Source organism: Branchiostoma lanceolatum, chromosome 9 (genome assembly GCF_035083965.1).
Source record: "Branchiostoma lanceolatum isolate klBraLanc5 chromosome 9, klBraLanc5.hap2, whole genome shotgun sequence".
NCBI classification, from domain to species: domain Eukaryota; kingdom Metazoa; phylum Chordata; class Leptocardii; order Amphioxiformes; family Branchiostomatidae; genus Branchiostoma; species Branchiostoma lanceolatum.
Window position 1 is genome coordinate 20,997,248 of NC_089730.1, and position 21,516 is coordinate 21,018,763.

A 21,516-nucleotide genomic window follows, 5' to 3' on the forward strand; every position below is an offset into this window, starting at 1 on the left:
ACAACGCCGCAATGTCAAACAACAGCACGTACCGATAAAGGCGCTTGGCTTTTGTTGTGCAAATGATATTAATCTTCAACCAAAACGTCCCGCCTCTGACTCGGTATCGCCTACTGCGTTGAATAGGACTTTCTTTAAATAGCGTTTTGGTACAACTGACCGGTTCAATGCTGAATAGTCTATTTCCTGAATGAACCGGACTTCAGCAAGACACGGCCGCTTTGGTTGTACTTCTTTCGCCAGTTCAGGTAGGGCATAACGTATTATCTGATCAACTTACGGAATTGGGGAGTGTGGGGGGGGGGGTGACAGCCACTGAGAGGAACTCAAGGAGGGGCCAGATATCTTTTTTTTTTAAATTCTATTGAAAATAACAGGAAGGCGAGGACAAAGTGACACTGCACTGTACAGCTTATTTCGGCAGCGCCACTTAACAAAATATATATATATATATATAGTGACAATGACAAGCTTAGTATGGACATTTTTTCCCGTACTAGGCCTGTCACTGCCAGCAATGTCTGTGCCAAGTCATGTGTTATATCTTAATTGTTATGTTTGCAGGCGTCGTATTGAAGCCTTCTTCTAAGATGAGAGGGACCCTGGCTGTTTTTCACCTCTTTTGCCTCTGTAACTGCCATCCTGTACTTGGTGGTGAGTGCTTACTTAAAATTTACATTGTCCTAGTTTATAGCTGGGGGGAGGGCATATTGGTGTCTATATTCAAGTATGTATGAGTTGCGTATTTACATTTATTCCATTCTATGTATCGTATATCTATGACTTTTTTTCAATCTCGTTCTGAGAAATTAATAGTTATTGTTTTCTTCTTTTTCGGTTAAGCTTGCTGACACGAAATCGAGATGTCAGTGGTTCAATAGTAGACGCTGTGTCCTTTGGAAAATCATTTCAAACGATTTTGCTAACTCCACAAAAATGGGGCTTCGGTTGAGGATATAAAGGGTAGAAGGAAAGGGAGGTTCCAAAATCGTGCCCTAGACGGAGTGGTTTTAACCACTACCCCTACAGCCTAAACAAGAAAGCTGTTTTAGCCTTTTTAGCTTCCGTACGCTACCCAAGCTCCGCTCCTCGCCTTGGCCGGCAGCGGAGCTTGGGTAGCGCAGCGGAGCTAGGGTAGCGGCTAGGGTATGCCCTTAATGTATATTCTATGTAATACAGTGGATTAAAATTTCGCTACACCACCTAAAAAGGCTTTGTGACTTTATCTTGCAACTAGGTAAAGTCAATACTGTGAGTTAAGAACTGATTATGACAGAATTTGGGCATGCGCACACTAGAATCTAGATGTAGTCTTTTAAAAAGGGCACTTTGTTTGCCTTATTAGGATGTAGGCATCAGCTGACCGGAGAAAGAGGCCAAATAAGGATTAGACCGGATGTGACGTCAGACCACTGCGAGTGGGACATTACTACTGATCCGGACAGGATAATCTTGGTAAATATTTTGAGTTTGCTTGTTTTTTTGTGTGTGTTTTTTTCTAATGTGTACTTTGATTGCATGCTCACAAGTGCGCAACTTGACCATGGTTATATATTCCTATATGTATATAAATTACAATATATTGCGATTGCAATCTGTCCCAGGACAAACTCCGATCCAAACTCAACTGATGCTGAGATAAAGTCTTCCAAGGTTGTGAAATGATTCAATACATTTCTGACCATTGAAATGTACTAAATACATGTAGTTTAATCGCCTCCTTCAAATTGATATATTCCACACATCTGTCCTAGGACAATCGCCAATTGCCTTGAATCGCAATCTCTACTATTGTCCCTTCCAGATCAATTTTGAAAAGAGAGATTTCCAGCGAGGTACTGAGAACTGCACCGGCGACGTTCTGACGTTTCACGATGGGGGATCACGTGACAGCAGGATAGTGGACACGTTTTGCGATGTTCGGGACGGTACAAATTCTCCTGATGTCTTCTTCTTCTTTTTTTAACTTCGCTTTTTTGCAATTGACAGACAAAGACGACGAATTGTATGACTTATTTCAACGGTGCCACGTACATAGAACAATATACCCAAATTTACACCTGGGATAGATTCTTGTCGATGGGCAGTTCTGCCATGGCCTTACTAAACATCCTACGTAGAAAAACTCGCACGACGAATGCAACCGAGGGCGAAACCAGACAAACTTTCATGATTCAAACCTTGTGTTGCTATAGCCTGGAATCTAAACCTATTATAGCTCTCGAGTCTCCTCTCCGCAAATAGTTCTGCGGTTAGGAGACTCGGGGCTATAATTGCGGAGGGAGACTCGAGGGCTAGAATAGGTTTGGATTCCAGGCTAATGTTGCTAAGTCTTGCGGTTGAAGTATTTGTTTGTTTGTTTGTTTGTTTGTTTGTTTGTTTGTTTTCCAACCCTGCGGTTTCCCATTCCAGGAACTGTAGCACCGTTTCATCTGTCTTCGGCCAGTACAGGACATCAGCTACACGTGGTCTTCGAACGCGGCCATGCTGTGTATGGGTCAAAGGAATCTAACCTGACTTTCACCACCAGGGAGATTTGTGAGTCTTAAGTAGCATAGCCGGATTGATCAGTTCATCAACGGTAGCCCCTGTCACACACCAACCACCTAGTCCTAACGAAGATCTGGAGAAAACTTTCGGATTCGTACGTCAGAAGGGCATGGTCGGCTATATTTGACATTAAATTTTCTGCAACTATGTGTCTTGGTTTTGCATTTGTAAGTTTTGACGGAGGTAAGCGTCGCCATTGCATGGGTCAATTTGGTCTATTTTTCATTGTTGACATGACCATCTTATAGGCACAAATACCTACATCAAAACAAAAAGCTATAGGAACAGATATCTAAAACAATCAGCTGCATGTTTGCTTGACTGATGCTAAATTTGACCCCGTTTGTCCTCAGATGACGACCCATTTTTCGACGACAACACTTTCGTCCCTCAGACAGTGGAAGGCTACGATGTGCACACTGCTGCGGTAAGTAAGCCAAAAAATCCCTCCAATCACTCTTCCAAATCTGTATTTGTGATGTATTATGATGCATTGATGATGACTGCGGAGCAATACATGCTCATACTCCGGAGAAATAACGTACAGGCGAGTGACTCCGGAGAAATATTACACATTGGTTTGACTCCGGAGAAATAATGTACAGGCGAGTGACTCCGGAGAAATGATGTACAGGCGAGTGACTCCGGAGAAATGATGTACAGGCGAGTGACTCCGGAGAAATGATGTACAGGCGAGTGACTCCGGAGAAATGATGTACAGGCGAGTGACTCCGGAGAAATGATGTACAGGCGAGTGACTCCGGAGAAATGATGTACAGGCGAGTGACTCCGGAGAAATAACGTACAGGCGAGTGACTCCGGAGAAATATTGCACACTGGTTTGACTCCGGAGAAATAATGTACAGGCGAGTGACTCCGGAGAAATATTGCACACTGGTTTGACTCCGGAGAAATAATGTACGGGCGAGTGACTCCGGAGAAATATTACACACTGGTTTGACTCCGGAGAAATAATGTACGGGCGAGTGACTCCGGAGAAATATTACACACTGGTTTGACTCCGGAGAAATAATGTACGGGCGAGTGACTCCGGAGAAATATTACACACTGGTTTGACTCCGGGGAAATAACGTACGGGCGAGTGACTCCGGAGAAATATTGCACACTGGTTTGACTCCGGAGAAATAATGTACAGGCGAGTGACTCCGGAGAAATAACGTACAGGCGAGTGACTCCGGAGAAATATTGTACAGGCGAGTGACTCCGGAGAAATAACGTACAGGCGAGTGACTCCGGAGAAATAACGTACAGGCGAGTGACTCCGGAGGAATATTACACACTGGTTTGACTCCGGAGAAATAATGTACAGGCGAGTGACTCCGGGGAAATAATGTACAGGCGAGTGACTCCGGAGAAATAACGTACAGGCGAGTGACTCCGGAGAAATAATGTACAGGCGAGTGGCTCCGGAGAAATACTACACACCGGTTTGACTCCGGAGAAATAATGTACAGGCGAGTGACTCCGGAGAAATATTACACACCGGTTTGACTCCGGAGAAATAATGTACAGGCGAGTGACTCCGGAGAAATATTACACACTGGTTTGACTCCGGAGAAATAACGTACAGGCGAGTGACTCCGGAGAAATATTACACATTGGTTAGATTCCGGAGAAATAACGTACAGGCGAGTGACTCCGGAGAAATAATGTACAGGCGAGTGACTCCGGAGAAATAATGTACAGGTGAGTGACTCCGGAGAAATATTACACATTGGTTAGATTCCGGAGAAATAACGTACAGGCGAGTGACTCCGGAGAAATAATGTACAGGCGAGTGACTCCGGAGAAATAATGTACAGGCGAGTGACTCCGGAGAAATAATGTACAGGCGAGTGACTCCGGAGAAATAATGTACAGGTGAGTGACTCCGGAGAAATAATGTACAGGCGAGTGACTCCGGGGAAATAATGTACAGGCGAGTGACTCCGGAGAAATAATGTACAGGTGAGTGACTCCGGGGAAATAATGTACAGGTGAGTGACTCCGGGGAAATAATGTACAGGCGAGTGACTCCGGAGAAATAATGTACAGGTGAGTGACTCCGGGGAAATAATGTACAGGCGAGTGACTCCGGAGAAATATTACACACTGGTTTGACTCCGGAGAAATAATGTACAGGTGAGTGACTCCGGGGAAATAATGTACAGGTGAGTGACTCCGGGGAAATAATGTACAGGTGAGTGACTCCGGGGAAATAATGTACAGGCGAGTGGCTCCGGAGAAATATTGTACACTGGTTTGACTCCGGAGAAATAATGTACGGGCGAGTGACTCCGGAGAAATATTACACACTGGTTTGACTCCGGAGAAATAACGTACAGGCGAGTGACTCCGGAGCAATGGTATGGTTGACAGAAAGCAGTCAGCACTTCAGGCTTACTCTTCATTATACATTTGGCAGAAACTTTGTCTTGAATTAATCTTCTTTTTAAAGACTACTTCAAGACATCCTAAATTGTCTTTACCTCATAAACATATCTATTCAGAGTTTTGGTATAAAACCTGGTGTTCTCAGTCCTATCGTTAGTCACTGACAAAATCTTATCCAGTTGCTTGAGTAATTATTTTTGGCGTACTCTTCATTATGTTGATTTTTAGACACTTTATACAAAATGATAGTTTGCCGCTTTGATGTCAAACTACGTATATTTCTTGATCAATCGTGAATTGCTTGCTGGTGGAGCCCAGCAAATAACAACAAGTTATAATCGCAGAATTACGTCCATGTTTCTTCATCTGTATTGTACAGCCTTTATGTATGACCTCCTTTCGCGGAGGCGGCTGAATATTGTAATGATCATATTGAACTCTGAAAGCTGAGGCTTCTACCGCTTGTGCTCCATTTCTTCAGAACTTCGTGCGAATGAGGCTTTTCGACTGGTGGATATACGACGAAAATTATTTCGCGCCGTTCGCTTATAGGACTGACCGCAAAACAGCTACTGGCGGTGGTAAGTTTGTTTATTTGTTTGTTTGTTTGTTTGTTTGTATATTCGTATCTCCAATAGTGAATACTTTCACAGCTATTCCCGGACACAAAGTAATACAAATATGCCGCGTGATTTATAGTTATCTATGGACAGTCACCAACTAATCAACTAACTACTTAATCAGTTAACGTCGATAAGAATATCTTGTTAATGAGTTACGCAAGAAACTGGATGAGTTTGTAAATGGTCAGACGTTTCAGACCCATATACTGTCTGAAAGATCTAAGCATTTTTTTAAACTTCCCCAGTTCCTTCAGTAACAATAAAAGTCATTATATACGAAATGTGAGTTGTGTATGTACCATTAATGGAGATTGCTCTGCTGTCGTCACCCAGATATTCTAGAGTTCTACATCGGTTTTGATGAGAACGACCTTGAATTTGACCTGACGCCAGACATTGTCTTCACTTGTAACCCCACCCACCCCGAGACTGTGGCCTTCTGTCAGCTGTTTCTGCAACATGACAGGTCAGATTGTCACGCCGTTAACGTTACAACTTTTACATGGTGGTTTTTATTTTTTTAATTTTTTATTGGTCAGAAATTACCCACAATGGCAGCCTTTTTAGCGCTGAATTGATGCAGGGTTTACAGGTTTCACACAACATATATATAACGTTATATATATCTTATCTACACTTGCATTAATGTGGAATTGTCGCAAGGGTCTGGGCGGCTGCCATTCGGCGCCACCAGGTGACCTCAATACGACCTTCCCCAACCTAAGTCAGGTACCCATTTACACCTGGGTGGAGTGAGAAAAGTCGTGCAAAGTGCCTTTCCCAAGGGCACAAGATCGGTGACATGACAGGATTCGAACTCGGGACCTCTTGGTTCTGAGCCGAACGCTTTGCCGTTGCGCCACACGACCCCACCCACACCCAGAGGTCCTGGGCTTGAATCCCCTGACATGCCCCTTTGGTATTGTGTGGCTCAATCGGTAGGGTGTTTCGCCCAGAACCGAGAGGTCCCGAGTTCGAAACCACTGGTATGCCCCGATGTCGTGCCCGTGCGAAAGGAATATAACGCGAGTGGCTACCTGGCTTCGGTTGGGAAAGATCGTATTGAGGTCACCTGCTGACGCCGACTGGCAGCCTCCTTGACCCTAGCGACAGTTTCACAAAGTGTGGAGCAAATTTGCATCTGTTGTATATTATGTGATTGTAAACCCTGTAGCAATTCAGCACTGACTGCCAATGCACGGGTAATTTCTAACCAATAAACCATTTGCTATTGTTCATGCAGGGCCTTTCCTGATGACGACTGGCCGTTTATCCCCTTCTACACCTTTTGGCCTCGGAAGGAAGATGTTGCAGTTATCAAGTTCACCTTTTGGAACGTGAAGGTAAATGTACCGCAGGTCACTTCGATCTATAATGTAGCCCCTGACCAAAGGTTTTGCCCATTTTATCCAATGGAAATTGAAGATGAATTTCACTTTGTTATGGAGTGCCCTAAATATGATGTTTTACGTAATAAATTATTCACATTTCTCAAAACAAGTACAACAAGTTTTAAGAGTCTTGATGTTACAAAATGTTTTGAATGCATATTTAACTGGAACAATCCCCACAATGCAAAAATAGGTGAATATTTAAACGACTGCTTTATCATTAAAAGAAATACCGAAACCAATGATTAGCCCCACTCGATTATAACACTATATCAAAAATGTATGCTAGCCCTTATTGTATAAATGTATTAATTCTATACTTTATTTTGTATTATGTTTAAGGATTTTGCCATATTTTGTACCGTGTACAATTGTTGTGCAATAAAGTTCTTCTTCTTCTTTCATAGTGCATAGTGATATTTGGTATGTGGGTAGAAGTTGGGAAGTCGATTTTGAGCCCCCTGGTGTTTGGCCTTGGCACTGCAGCAAAACTTTATTAAAGCTATCTTTTGACCTGGAAGTGCTATAGTCTGGATTTTTTTATGGCAGATTGCTTGTAATGTAAGTAAGAAGTGGTGTAGGTTTTGGCCCCCTAACATTTTGCCCTAGAACTACAGAGACTTATTTGTCAAAATATTTAATTTGGAGGACAATAGCTGAACAAAGAAACGACGGATTTCCATGATATTTACTATGCAGGTAATTTAGATAGAGATGTACATAATGAAATCAAAATTATGTAAATTTGGACTTGATTTGCATAAACAATCAGTAAAAATCTATATCTTCAGTGTGTTCCATTATAGGACTCAGTTACAATTAACAAATGTAGTTTGTGGCAGATGAAATTCCTAATTTGCACAATTAATGCAAACATGGCATAATACGTATTAGTGGTTAATGATAGAATAGTCGACAGTGTGACCTGTCTAAGGCAGTTAAAAGTCCACATGACCAAGCATCGATTATGCAAATGTGGAAGTCCTTATATTTTATGGAACTCTTGTTTGTTTTGTTTTATTTATTCGCACATAAAAAACAGAAAGTAATAATGAAATAATTAGAGGTACAATAAAAACGTGCAGGAGGGGGATGAAGCCTGCAAGGCTTATAGATGCCCTCCTCCTTTTAACTTAACAAATTTACACAATGATAACAATTGTCCTTCTTGCTTTAGGTTGGGGTGGAGAACGCTGCGCTCAATGAGATGGAGATTGTGACTAATGGGCAGGTTTTCCGCACTAAGCTCATAGTAAAAGGTAAACACCTCTATTTCTGTTTCCGTTAAAGAAAGTGTTGTTTGGACTTGTTGTCTGTTTGTCTGTCTGTCTGTCAATCTGTCAGAAGGCCTGTCTGTCTGTTTGTGTTTCCTGAAAGTATTTGTAACGTTCAAGAGTCAGCTGCCTGGCATCTATTAGCCACATTAGATCTCAACATATGTGCGAGTACTGTGAGCCCACTAGATAATAAAACGCGAGCCGTGGCGAAGCCGCATTGTACTACCACAAGCTACTTAAAAAAGCATCATGCTTCACCTCAAATGAGGATGCTTTGAAACGAAAATAGATATACTATTTACGAAGTGTAGTTCAACAATCAATGGTGTTACGGAGAACAGATAGTTGAAGTCTACCATCTCCGATTGATATTGGATGATTAAACTAGTTCTGTTGTTCTCCAGCGTGTCCCATCGGCCGGTTCGGGCGGTTCTGTGCGGAGCGCTGCCAGTGTTTTAACGGGGCCTCATGCCACAGCTTCAACGGAGCGTGCAGGTGCGCCCCTGGCTGGAGGGGAAGGAGCTGCAGCACAGGCACGTACTAACAACATTCGCATTAGAAGCAGCACTGTAAGAGCATGAATCTCAATGTAAAATTACTTTTTATAAACTTAACACTTGTCCTGTTAGCACACAAATATCTTGACAGAAACATTGACAAAGGCATAATGGGTACACACCACCGACAGTGGAGTTGCGTTTATAGTCCCTACACCAAACAGACTCTTCTGACTTTCAAGTGCAGCAGAATCGTTAAGATTGAAATTTGGGTTAGTACATTTATGTAGCCTTGTTTAAGTTTATCTGAACACGCTTTCCTATGGGAAACAGTCACTGTGCTATCTGGCGTTATAACTATCCTTCCAACTTGTAACGTTACAAAGTTAACGTTATTTCCTTCTCATCATCTCCTCTTACTTATCCCAGTGCACCCTGAAGTGCGCATCAGTCCTTCAGACAGCGAACTGACAGACTTGCGGTACGGACAGGAACTGCAGCTCAACTGCACGGCTTACAACATTGACGTCACTAACATCACGTGGTCCCTCAACGACGCGTCTGTCAACCCAAATCTTCTGACTGAAACAATCGACAAAAAGTGAGGCGTCTTTTATGGCAATATATATTTATTAGTTGCCTCTTCAAATGGCAGTGGCAATGGCATTACCTTATTTAGAACTCTATCCAGAATTGCAGTGAAAGTTATTTACTTTTGTTCGCGATCTCATCATTTTACCTGATTCTGGCCCTTCAGTGAACAGTTATATCCCTGTACAAAACAAGAACACAAGATAGATGTTTTAATAGGTGCAAAAAAGTTGTCTTTGTTTGTTATCACAGCACATTAAACTTATGTCATTCCAGCCTTCAGCAGGCATAATGGCATCTTTTACCACATACCAAAGTCATGTGTCCGTAGTAAGGCCAAGTCTCGGCATAATCAACGATTTTTTTTCCAATAAAAGACATGAGTTTCCTACAACATTAGTTCAATACTGGTATTAGCCAAAACCATGACTTTGAAAGATTTAAAACTCAAGGTCAGTTCTTTCCTCCGTCCGCAGCTCTACTGTTCTGCACATCCTCTCCCTGGTGCCTGAGCACGAGGGTCACGTGGCCTGTGAGACCATCGGCGCCGGTGGAGACCAGTACACAGACAAGGTGGCAATACGGATAGCAGGTACCGCAGCTGGGTATAGTTGCTCCGATCTGACTTGTGTTACAAACACTGGTACTGAACTTACTGTTAGTAATTCTATTTTCGGGTTGTCTGTCCATGAGCGTTTCTGCAATTCCCAATATACGCAGTATACATTTGTCTGGCTGGAACAGTCGATGGAACAGTCGCTCAGTTTGGGTAAGGGAGTGAAGTCTGCCATATCCGATTGCCTTGTCATTGCTGTATTTCGGTTAGTGGTAGGTTATTTTCTTTGACCGTTTCAGGTTGCGAGGATGGTTACTACGGTGAGTTCTGTGACCAGGTATGTGACTGTACCGGCCTGGAGACCTGCAACCGGACCCTGGGCTGCGTCTGTCAGGGTGAGGGGTGTCCGGGTGAGTCATTCTGTTCATTTTGTCTCTGTCTCTGCCTGTCTGTTGTCTGTCTGTCTGTCTGTCTGCCTGCCTCTCTCTCTCTCTCTTTCTCTCTTTCTCTCTCTCTCTCTCTCTCTCTCTCTCTCTCTCACTCTCCCTCTCACTATCTCTCTCTGATTTATGCAAATTAGGACCTTAGTTGCTTCATCAATGAGAAGAACCCATAGTACGTCAGTCATTAACGTTAAAATCATATGGCAAAGGTATGAGGTCGTGGAACTCTAGTTAAAATAACTTCTGTTTCAGACTCAACAGACTCTGAGACACTTCTCCTGGTCATCAGCCTGTCTGCAGCCGGGTTGATTCTCCTCCTGCTCGGCGCCATCTTCCTGCTCCACAGGCACAACAACAGGCTGCGGGTCGGAAACATCGACGATCCGGAAGTCTTCCAACTCGGACAGAACCTAAAGGTACGCCATGCCGACGACATTTTCAGAGTAATACTCGAATTTGCCAGATTTTACTATGACGTAGATGATAAAACAATCTGGGAACCCAAATATTTCTTGCAGAAGTAAATAAAACTGACTCAACTACCAACTTTTATGCAGGCCGTGATGCCGCTTGCAGCAGGCTCCTCGTCAGGCAGTATCGACATGGAGCTGCTGAAGGAACGGGAGATCGACAGGAGTAGGCTGCAGCTCGGTCAGCTCCTGGGAGAGGGCGCTTTTGGACGAGTCGTCAAGGCAACGCTGACGCAACCTGAGGGAGACGATGTGGTGGTAGCTGTCAAGAAACTGAAAGGTTATTCACCTACCGAATTTTAATCTATCGATGTGCAGCATATCATAATCCTCGGCATTGTAGTAGATGACTAAGCGATCATTTACTCCTCAGCTATTTATAGAACTGTGCTTAACAACTCCACTATACATGACCCCGAAAAAACTGTACGTCAAATAGGTAGACCTGTTGTTTGATTTGATTATTAACAAGAAAATATCGATCCTTCAGACGATGAAGACTCCCGGGCCAGACAGTCCCTACTGAGGGAAACCTGCATCATGTTGTTGTGTGGTAACCATGACAACGTCATCGGGCTGAAAGGCATCTGTTTTAGAGACGGTCAGTTTAAAATCTTGTCCCCTGTGAATTTTTTCCGCGGTACAGCAACATTTACCTCTTGGTCTGATGATAGTTTAGAACTTGAAGAGATATTAAGATGTGTAGTTGGGGTTGAAAAGTCTAAAAGCACGTATCTAGTGACAAGTAGACAGAAGGAAGAGTCTATATTTGTTGGAGGTGCTTAAAACATGATCAGCCTCCTTTGAAACATGAATTGATTCAAAACAGCTAGGTGAACAATTTGGACAATATCCTTAAACAGTAACACAAACATATGGAGCTCACGACACAGCCAGCCCACAGTTGATTCTGATCTGTTTTCCTGCAGGTCCGCTCCAACTGGTGCTGGAATATGCCGAACACGGGAGTCTCCTTCACCTGCTGTGGACGTTACGTGCGGAGTCCAAACTCAGCAGGACCGTTCTGGTCAACAAACGGCACATCTTCGAGAACATGATGGTGGAAGTGTGCTGCGGCCTGGAGCATTTGACCAGCTTGAAGGTGAGAAATACTTCAGTCAGCCAGCACTAAAACCTTTAGAAATATCATAGAAATCTCTTGCAGAGACTGTGTCTTCGTTGCTGACAAGAAAGAATATCATCACCACTTCACGTAACGACACTAGTAACAGCACTCCGATGGCGCAAAACTGCCAACTTGCAAAATTACTCTGCCAACGCATCAATTTATAATTGACAACTTAATCTTCGGATTAGCTTTAGCTCTGTCATCCACGATTGGAGGTATATGATTCCGAAACCTCATGAAAAGGTAAGAAGAAACTAAGTTGTTTGTAATCATGTATTTAAAGTACCTGATACCCACAACTGCTGATAAAACTAAGTTGTCCTGATCCTTTCCAGCTGGTTCACCGAGACATCGCGGCCCGGAACATCCTGATCTGTGGGAAGGGAACCGCCAAGATCGCGGACTTCGGGCTGGCCCGGGACATGTACGCTGAGGGGTACCATCGGCAGGACAGGGTAGGTCGGACTCACGGCACGAGCTTACAGAGGAAGCTTCACTCACTCACTCACTCACTCACTCACTCACGCACTCACTCACTCACTCACTCACTCACTCACTCACTCACTCACTCACTCACTCACTCACTCACTCACTCACTCACTCACTCACTCTCTCCCATAGCTTCGTCAGCCGTTGGGGCAGCATGGGTTTCTGTGAAGGCTCTCCACTACTGGCGGTCAGGAAGCTTCATCAGTCTTAGAAATAAACGTTTGTTGAGATAATGATCCCAAAATGGGAGTATCCGATTCTGCACATCTTCAGATCGTACAGCCTTGTAAATGTTTGATGCCATATTTAGATAGAATTGAGAATAATATACCTATTTCAAAATACACGCGGTTGTTACATGTATACATTTCCGACATACATATTGTATTTCTTTCGTAGCCTGCGGTTTTATTGCAAATGTTTTATGGCAAACGGTTTCTCAATGTTCCTCCAGGGCACCGACCTCCTGCCGCTGAAGTGGATGGCGCCGGAGGGTCTGAAGAACGAGGCTAGGTTCACCCACAAGAGCGACGTGTGAGTTTGTTTGCCACATTGAAGAGAAGAAACTTATTGCATGGGTTTGTTTTTTTCCTCCAGGGCACCGACCTCCTGCCGCTGAAGTGGATGGCGCCGGAGGGTCTGAAGAACGAGGCTAGGTTCACCCACAAGAGCGACGTGTGAGTATGTTTGTTACATTGTCAAGATAAATGATCTGGTTACAAAAGTCTATTGGCTCTACTTTGACCCGTATGTTATCCGAATATAGTACAGTTCCAGATCCATGCTGTATACGGATAATCCCTTGATATGCTTGTCTGAGAAGGCAAAGGACATATTGGTTGTGATCACTCAAAGCTTGCAGCCCGTACCCGGCTCTATATCCAGAGTTGTTAGTCACATGGCTCTTCATTTTCCAGCTGGTCCTTCGGGGTTCTTTTGTGGGAAGTGGCGCAGCTAGGCCGCACGCCGTACCCTGGGATGGAGGGGGCAGACAGAATATATGATGCTCTGCAAAACCACTTCAGACTCCCCAGGCCCCAACTGTGTACAGAAGAAAGGTAAATCTCATTTCATTTATTCATTTAACCAGTGGACACACTCAGGTCTCTTGACCTGTTTTCAGGCTCCCTACAACGGTCAATGCCCAGATATAATACACAATGATCACAATAATATACAATTTGAAAAGTCGGTTCCAGTCCTAATTCAATTCCTAAAGTCCATTTCTAAACGTCGATACGGCAATGGGTTTTCTTTGTTCTGTCTAAGATCCTTCCTGAGGCTAAACGTCTATTCTAGAATTAAAAAGGGTTACTGTAAGTTTTTATGCAAAGACGTCAAAAGTTCATTTTTTCAAGACGGTAGTTGTTATCATCTTTTGGGTGCCATTGGCCTTCTCCTGACGTCACGTGTTCTAGGAAGTTGCGTGTCAAAAGTACGTGGATCATTAGAACACCGCAGACCGCAGGTTTGATCGAAAATGACTGCTCTTCCGTTCGCTGTTCCTGCCCAGATACCAGCTGATGCTGCAGTGCTGGAAGTTTAACGAGAAGACCCGGCCGGACGCCACGACTGTCAGACATCAACTGGAGGCAGATCCAAATGTGAGATATTTCTGTTGTTGGGCGTTTGTCGAAATATTTAGGTTAACTTGGCCACCTGTCACCTTTACGTAACGTCCAATATTGATCGTAAAAATTGCAATATGCAGAATTTTCCTGTATAACGTATACATGTGGATTATTTACACGCTTCATTGACTCTGGTCAAAGGATTAGAAAATGAAAGTACATTGGAATTTACAATGATATTATAGCACATAAAGATAAGCGCATTATAACAAATACTGTTATAAATAGATTTTTACCACTGTTTCTTCAGGGCTTCTTCTACTTCAACGTACCTGTGGCTGCGATAGAGGCACATGTAACTCCGGTATGAGACCACAGTGGATGTCAGAACAAGAATCAAGCTAGATAAAACCAATGTGTGGAAGATGAGTGTGGCCTAGATAATTCCACGAGAGCGTCTTTCCATCGTGTCTTGTTTTCTTTTCTTCACAATCACCACGGGGTAGTTTTACATGATGTTCTAGTTTATGCCACTAATATATAACCCATCCTAACCAAACTACCGTGCGTAGTTCTACCTTAGTTAGTTCTACTAAGTTAAGCAAATTAAGCACTTTTCTGGTTTAGCCAGTAGTCAGCGTGAACGGGCATGTCAACAGACTCTTTCCACACATACATGCTAATGGGTTTAATGGACTTTTCGGGAATGCAAAAGGTGAAAATGAAAATAATTGAAATTAAAGTGAACAAGCACTGATGCCAAATAGACGCAAATATGATTATACACGTTTGAAACATTTTGATGTGCGAATTAAGAATAAAAACAGCGTAGAGTCTGGATCTGTGTGTTGCAACATCATTTTCCTATCTAACAACATGGGTATAACTTATGACAACGTATAGTTTATATCAACGATAAAATGGTTAAAAGCCTTTCTCCGAGTACAAACTCATTTCTAACAAAACGTCTGAGTGAAGTGTTGTAGATTTTGTGAGCACCGCAAGGAGGCGTGCATGAGCCTTGAGCCATCCTTTGCAATGGCGACTTCCACCACTGAAACATGACACCGTATTACAATTCGGCAGCAGTAGCTACTCTGTGGTTTTTAGGTCAAAGGTCGTGGGAAAATAAAGGCGCTGTAGAATATTGTAAGCTTGTATAACTCCATAACCGTACGGGCAGAGAGCAGCACATTTACCTCTTTACTTCAAGTTTCGTCAACAGATCTTCGAATCAGGTGTGTGCATTATCAAATTTTGATTCAACCTTAGCTTGAGTTAGCCTCTACCAGGCCCCGCGGATGGCTGGAAAAAGAGTAGACTAATTGGCCAAATAGAGTTTAACTTAATAGTATGCTAAGGGAGTCTGCTACGGAGAGTGGGTCCAATCTGCCAACGGAGCCTGAAGTGAAACCCTGGCAAATATTTTCCCTAAAGTCGGCGTAGTTAGTCTGGTAGAGACTAAGTATGAGTTTTCATCGGTATCCAGCGACAAAACAATCTTCCCGCCCTTTCTTTATCTGTTAACAGGCACTAACAAAGATAGGAACGCGCAGAATTAGTTTTCCGCCATGTCTTGATCGGTAGAAATACAACGAATTGGTTAATTTCTTTATACGTGTAACAATCGTAGTTTATGAGTCAGTATTTTTGTCGATCCTTGTAGAATTCTATCCTTAGCTTCAACACATGTAAAGAAACGCAAACAACCATGCTAGTTTTGAGACAGTTCCGGGGCAAAAGAAATAATCGAAGCAATCAGAAAATACTCTAAATCAACGTAGCAGTTATAATGATGTCCACGCCGTGCAGTTTTCTACGAAAATTCCCCATAAATTCGTTCAAAACATGCAGAAAAGCAAACATATTTTTTTTTTAAACAAGCAGGCTCCGTAGTATGTAGTGGTCTCTCAACAACAACCCTGGGAAAAAGTAAGCAATGAATAAACAATTTTGCCCCCCTCCCTTCACTGCATGACACGGCAAGATTGCTGACTGTTTTCTCTATTACTTACCGTGTACAAATACTGATTCATTCATTCATACTGTATATCAAAGAATGTTTAGATCTTGGAACTTGTAGTGTAAGTGATAGGTTAAACTCGACATGTTGAAGTATTCATATACTTGTACGTACTAGGTTAATCATTCTGTATACCGTTGTTTGTTGTTTGCATGTATAGTTGTAGAAGATCTTACGAAAGTCGCTGTACTTTTGTTATGTCAATAAAGATTTCTTAATAAAGGACGGGAGTCTACGGGATTAAAACTGAGTTAGATAGAATATTTCCAGGCGATGGCAATCCGAATCTAGATATGAATCTAATAATTATGTCTGATCAATATGTAACAACATGTAAAAAAACATCCTCGGTGTCTTTGGGAATAATTCCGATAGCTCACGCGTGTCTCCTTTTGATATTACTCTTCTGGCAGTCTCTGATTCAAAACAAGAAAGAAGGATTTCTTGATAAAAACTAGAACGTGGAAGGTTTGAAACTCCCTTGTTTACCAGTTTGTTGTTTTAGTTCATGCCACAGTCGCCATTTTCCATTGCGCAATCACTTCTAGTATGGATTTCCCCCGTTAAAGATGTAACTCACGCAATAGCTACTTCTGAATATGTCAGTTTGTGAAATTACTGATATGAAATGTAATAATTTTGTCTGATTATATAACAAAATGTACAAAAAAACTCCTCGATGCATGTGTCTAGCAATAATTCAAATTACTCTTCACTGTTAGATACTGCTTTCATGTGTCTCCTGTTAATATTGACCCTCTGTCAGCTTCTGATCCAAAACAAGAAAGAAAGATTTCTTGAAAAAGGCTAGAACGTTGAAGGTTTGCCATTCTTTTGGTTACCAGTTTGTTGTTTTAGCTCATGCCACAGTCGCCATTTTCCATTGCGCAATCACTTCTAGCATGGGTTTCCCCCGTTAAAGATGTTAATATGTCATTTTATGAAATTATAGATATGAAATGTCAAAACTGTGTCTGATCGATATGTAACAAAATGTACAAACAAATCCTCGGTGTCCTTGGGAATAATTCTGATAGCTCACGTTTGTCGCCTTTTGATATTGTCCCTCTGACAGCTTCTGATATAATATCAAAACAGAAAAGAATGATTTTTTTATTAAGATTAGAACGTTGAAGGTTTGCAGCTCTTTTGTTTATCAGATTGTTGTTTTAGCTCACGCTACAGTCGCCCCTTCCCACTGCGCAATAATATCTAACACGGGTTGCCCCCGTTTTCAGCGACACGATCACGACATATTTTCCCGTTCTCCATCATCGTAACGTTTCCAGACAATTAAAACTGTGGAACAGACATAATCGACTACCTTGTGTCTATGAAACTGACATGAATACGTCACGTTTAAGTGTCTTTACGAAACTTCGGTCCCCCGTGGTTCCCCTCTCAGATGGTTTATAAGGAGCATAAAACACACACTTGCTACAATATGGGAGACACTGATGTTAGGAAGTGGACAAAGTGCTACGGGAGAGTTTATCAGGAAAGTTGGCAATGTAGCAGGTGTATCCTGAAGGAAAGGAATGTTGAAATGCCATATTTTTACGGGGTCTAATATGTAAGGTTGCCATATTTACCTCGCGAATTCATTTGTTGTTTTCGGAATGCGTTTATTTCCATATTGTGGAAGATCTATTGAATTTGGACACGAATGTTGCAAAGAGTTTTAAGTCCATTGCGTGCAGTTTTTCACAATCTTTGCGCAAAGGTATTGCTAAAATGTGGTTATGAAATTTATGGGATTTTTTGCAAGTCATAGGAATCGTTCGCGGTTGGCAGGTGTATTTACAACTACAAAAACAACTATACGCAAATCCCTGCATTGTGTACAAACCTGGGCCCTTCTCTAGAGCTCTAGGCCCGATTTCGCTGTGATCTCCCTCCCTTATTCTGCTGGTAGAGATTTCCCCCAAATAATGCATAGTTGACATCACTAAATCACTCTTGCATCAAGATGGGAAACACTGATGTTAGGAAATGGACACAGAGTACTACGGGACAGTTTATCAGGAAAGTTGTCAGTGTAGGAAGTGTATTTTGAAGGAAAGGAATGGTCTCACGTCATATGTTTGCGGGGTCTAATATGTAAGGTTGCCATATTTATCTGGCGAATTCATTTCCTATTTTCTAAATGTGTTCAGTTTGAAACTGTGGAGGACCTATCTATGTATTTTTACAGAGATGTTGCAAAAGACTCATTTAAAGTCCACTGGGTGAAGGTTTTTTCACACTCTTTGCGCAAACGTATCGCTAAAATGGGTTTATGAAATTGATAGGAATCGTTCGGGGTTGGCAGGTGTATTTACAACTAAAAAAACAGCTAGACGCAAATCCCTGCATTGCGAACAAACCTGGACCCTTCTCCAGCCCTGATATCGCTGAGATTTTCCCTCCCTCTTTCTGCTTGAATGTGTAGATTTTCTCGCAAAATTCAAAGTTGAAATCACCAAATTGCATAATTCAGTTAAAGTATCCAATACGTCTTGATAAGACACATAGGGGTTGGTCCGCTGGTAGTAATCGATGTGTGTTTAACTACCATACTCTTTCCCAAATGCTGAGTGCTAAGCAGTGAAGGCAGTATGTACCATGTTAGAGTCTTTGGTATGACCCGCCACGGATCGAACTCACAACCTACCGCATGCAAGGCGAGCACTCTACTCACTAAGCTATTGCACCGTAATATCAATTGTGCCGTAGACTACTAGTTAAATTTGACTTGCATATTCATTTTGTAGATTGGTATCAATTAATAAACATACAGATATGATTTTGTAATTTTTGTATGCATTTTCGGCTTCCGATATTGCCCTTCTGTCAGCGTTTCATTGAAACAAAGAAAAGAGGATATCTTGATAAAGACTAGAACGTGGAAGGTTTGCCACTCTTTCATATCCATTTGCCAGGTTGTTATTTCAGCTCACGCTTACAGTGGTATCTTTTCCCATTGCGCAACGAGTGTAACACGGGTTTCCACCCGTTTCCAGCTACACGACTTTTTTTCCCTTATCCACTTCTCCATAAACGTCCACAGGACATTTAAAATGCGGGAATCGTTTACTTGTCCTATTTGACCGCCGTGACTATTTCACGTTTCAGTATCTATGCACACATTCGGTCCCATCTTGGTTCCAATCTCAGGTGGTTTAGAGGGATCATTTTCTTTATATGGCGCACATAGACTTCAAAACAAGCACTCACGTTAGGAAATGGAACACAACATTGTATGGACAGTTTATCAGAACAGTTGGTAATGTCGGGGATTATTTTCATCTGCCTGGATCGAAGCGTACATAATCAGACAGTAAGATGTAACATTTCAATCATTCCATTTACAAATGTGTTTTAAGCTCACACTTACAGTCACAAAACCACTTGTAACAAATGGATGTCCCTCCATCTGTCCCGCCTTTACATGAAAGTTTAAATTCAGACACTTCAATCCATTGGAACACAACATTGTAGACATACATTTTGTTTTCAGAAAATGCTGCAATTTAGAAAAATGAATATGAATACTGTAAATCTCCCATCCTCATCTTTCAAATGACCTACAGCACACAAATGAATTGTTGCAAAACACGCAGAACAAACAAGCTGAAGATCCCCATTGCTGGTCACGCAGGTTCCACGTACGCAGTTCTGTCAGCTGAAACTATGGGAAATTATCTCATCCTTCTCGTCAAGGGGTTTGCCCCTCCGGTTGCAAAGTACACGCGAACAACCAATCAGAAACAACAACTTAAAACACGATGGAGATGTCCCTCACTGATGACGCAAGGACTGTCCACCCAGTTATCACTGCTAAAACCATGGGAACATTTTAATCCAATTTACGTCAGTAACTCCGAGGTTGCATCACCTCTTGGTGGCACGGAGATGACACGTTGCAGAGGGAAATTTAGATACAGCGTGATTGCATTGCTATCTGTGATTGGCCATTACGCCCACCTTTTTCCGATCACCTCATGTAAGCTGCGATGTGATTGGTCGCATGGAGAGGTAGAGAATTTGCATAATTGCATACTTTTGTCTTGAAAAGCTGAGTAACAGGCTCGTTTTCTCATTCAAAGCTGTTGTTGTACTTCAGCCACGTCGGAAGATTCTTCGACAGTCTTCACCGAGAGATCTTCAGTTTCTTCGCCCGGCAGTAAAACCAGGTAAGTGTCCAACTTCTGCTCATCTTTTTAGCTAAATCTAGCTCCGGTTTCCTTATTAAACTTAACAGGGAAGTTTCTTGTAGATACTCTCTCGTTTTTTTATGTTTTTTATCTAGCTTTGGAAATGTATAGGACAGGGTGTTTTTTTCTTGATGTAGACTTGGCGTTTGCTGTAGTACTTTTGTGCAGTTTATCATTGTCTCTTGAGTCGAATCTCAAAATATCCGTCTAGCATTTTGTCTTGAATATTGGTGGGGGCTCGAAACAGGTAGGTTGACGGGGTAAATGAATCGTACGGCAGTGTAGCGGCAGATTGGACAATGTCGTGGGAGTGTGGCTTGTTTTGTTACCGCTGTGAAGTAGGTATTGTTCCCAGTGGCATGTTTGTGTGTGGACAAGTTTTTGACGATATCTGGTAGGTGGCCAGGTGTTGCTATGCGTTTCCGTTGTTCATATGTACGTCAGCAATGGCGTTCCGTTGGTTCTATTCTTATGTGTGTGTAAAAGGAGACGGTAATTACGTTTTATGCTCAATTTTCCAAAAAAAGAAAGTTAGAATGTCGCCGAGGGTTGCCTTTACTTCACAAGGAAGGGTTTTCTTGATGTAGACTTTTCAGTATCTTCGTGCTTTTTATCATCGTTCCTTGATTTGAATCTCAAAATCTCCGTCCAGCATTTTGTCTTGAATGTTGGTGAGGGCTCGAAACAGGTAGCATGACGGGCAAATAAATCGTACGGCAGTTAAGCAGCAGACTGGACAATTTGTGGAAGTGTAGCTTGTTTCGTTACTTCCGTAAGGAAGGTATTGTTTCCAGTGGCATGTTTGTGTGTGTGTTGACAGGTTTTGACGATATGGTGGCCAGGTGTTGCTATGTGTTTCCGTTGTTCATATGTCAGCAATGGTGTTTTGGTGGTTTCATTCTCATGTGTGTGTAAGAGGAGACGGTAATTACGTTTCATGCTCAATTCTCCAAATACGAATGTGGAGCGATTTTTAAACGCTCAGCAAAACAGACGTTGTTAATGTTTGCTATGCGACACAAGGCGAATGCTGACTCGTGTCTCCCTTTTTCCCAGACGGAGAGAAGCATGAATCCTGCATGGCCGTGTCTCTTTGGAGTGGTCGCCATGGTGATCATGTCTGCTCAAGCAGCTCCTGCACAAAGTACATTGTGTTTGTTTGTTTGTTTGTTTGTTTATTCCTATTTTACTCTGCAGATGTGTGAATTATAATTCAGTTGGCCATTGGATCAGCTGCTTGAATGATAGTGGCTTACACTTAAGTTTACTCTTGCCTTGAATGTGATTTTGTGCCTATTCATTGGCCATAGTGTTAA

General features: G+C 42.4%; 3 protein-coding genes across 3 annotated transcripts; all 3 read left to right on the plus strand.

Annotated features, from left to right (window-relative positions):
* The first annotated feature begins 77 nt into the window (after nucleotides 1-77).
* LOC136442708 (uncharacterized) lies at nucleotides 78-9,037 on the plus strand. Its single transcript, XM_066439652.1, has 11 exons — nucleotides 78-248; nucleotides 565-654; nucleotides 1,346-1,455; nucleotides 1,805-1,928; nucleotides 2,413-2,538; nucleotides 2,904-2,977; nucleotides 5,426-5,525; nucleotides 5,901-6,033; nucleotides 6,811-6,910; nucleotides 8,136-8,217; nucleotides 8,640-9,037. The coding sequence occupies exons 1-11, from the start codon at nucleotides 191-193 to the stop codon at nucleotides 8,777-8,779; spliced, it is 1,137 nt and encodes a 378-aa protein (XP_066295749.1). The 5' UTR covers nucleotides 78-190; the 3' UTR covers nucleotides 8,780-9,037.
* Nucleotides 9,038-11,286: 2,249 nt separating this feature from the next.
* Nucleotides 11,287-12,948, plus strand: LOC136442709 (fibroblast growth factor receptor 4-like). Its single transcript, XM_066439653.1, has 4 exons — nucleotides 11,287-11,393; nucleotides 11,722-11,894; nucleotides 12,257-12,376; nucleotides 12,865-12,948. The coding sequence occupies exons 1-4, from the start codon at nucleotides 11,333-11,335 to the stop codon at nucleotides 12,946-12,948; spliced, it is 438 nt and encodes a 145-aa protein (XP_066295750.1). The 5' UTR covers nucleotides 11,287-11,332.
* Nucleotides 12,949-13,012: 64 nt separating this feature from the next.
* LOC136441692 (tyrosine-protein kinase receptor Tie-1-like) lies at nucleotides 13,013-14,709 on the plus strand. Its single transcript, XM_066438130.1, has 4 exons — nucleotides 13,013-13,087; nucleotides 13,328-13,468; nucleotides 13,924-14,014; nucleotides 14,292-14,709. Exons 1-4 carry the CDS (start codon nucleotides 13,035-13,037, stop codon nucleotides 14,349-14,351), a joined length of 345 nt encoding a protein of 114 aa, XP_066294227.1. The 5' UTR covers nucleotides 13,013-13,034; the 3' UTR covers nucleotides 14,352-14,709.
* Nucleotides 14,710-21,516: the final 6,807 nt, after the last annotated feature.

Excerpts from the sequence above, each read along its gene's own strand:
- LOC136441692 (XM_066438130.1), top strand. The coding sequence starts at position 13,035 with ATGGCGCCGGAGGGTCTGAAGAACGAGGCTAGGTTCACCCACAAGAGC. Across the intron at positions 13,088-13,327 it reads TTCACCCACAAGAGCGACGT|CTGGTCCTTCGGGGTTCTTT; the intron begins GTGAGTATGTTT and ends TTCATTTTCCAG. Across the intron at positions 14,015-14,291 it reads AACTGGAGGCAGATCCAAAT|GGCTTCTTCTACTTCAACGT; the intron begins GTGAGATATTTC and ends CTGTTTCTTCAG.
- LOC136442708 (XM_066439652.1), top strand. The coding sequence starts at position 191 with ATGAACCGGACTTCAGCAAGACACGGCCGCTTTGGTTGTACTTCTTTC. Across the intron at positions 5,526-5,900 it reads CAAAACAGCTACTGGCGGTG|ATATTCTAGAGTTCTACATC; the intron begins GTAAGTTTGTTT and ends GTCGTCACCCAG. Across the intron at positions 8,218-8,639 it reads CACTAAGCTCATAGTAAAAG|CGTGTCCCATCGGCCGGTTC; the intron begins GTAAACACCTCT and ends GTTGTTCTCCAG.
- LOC136442709 (XM_066439653.1), top strand. The coding sequence starts at position 11,333 with ATGTTGTTGTGTGGTAACCATGACAACGTCATCGGGCTGAAAGGCATC. Across the intron at positions 11,394-11,721 it reads AGGCATCTGTTTTAGAGACG|GTCCGCTCCAACTGGTGCTG; the intron begins GTCAGTTTAAAA and ends GTTTTCCTGCAG. Across the intron at positions 11,895-12,256 it reads AGCATTTGACCAGCTTGAAG|CTGGTTCACCGAGACATCGC; the intron begins GTGAGAAATACT and ends GATCCTTTCCAG.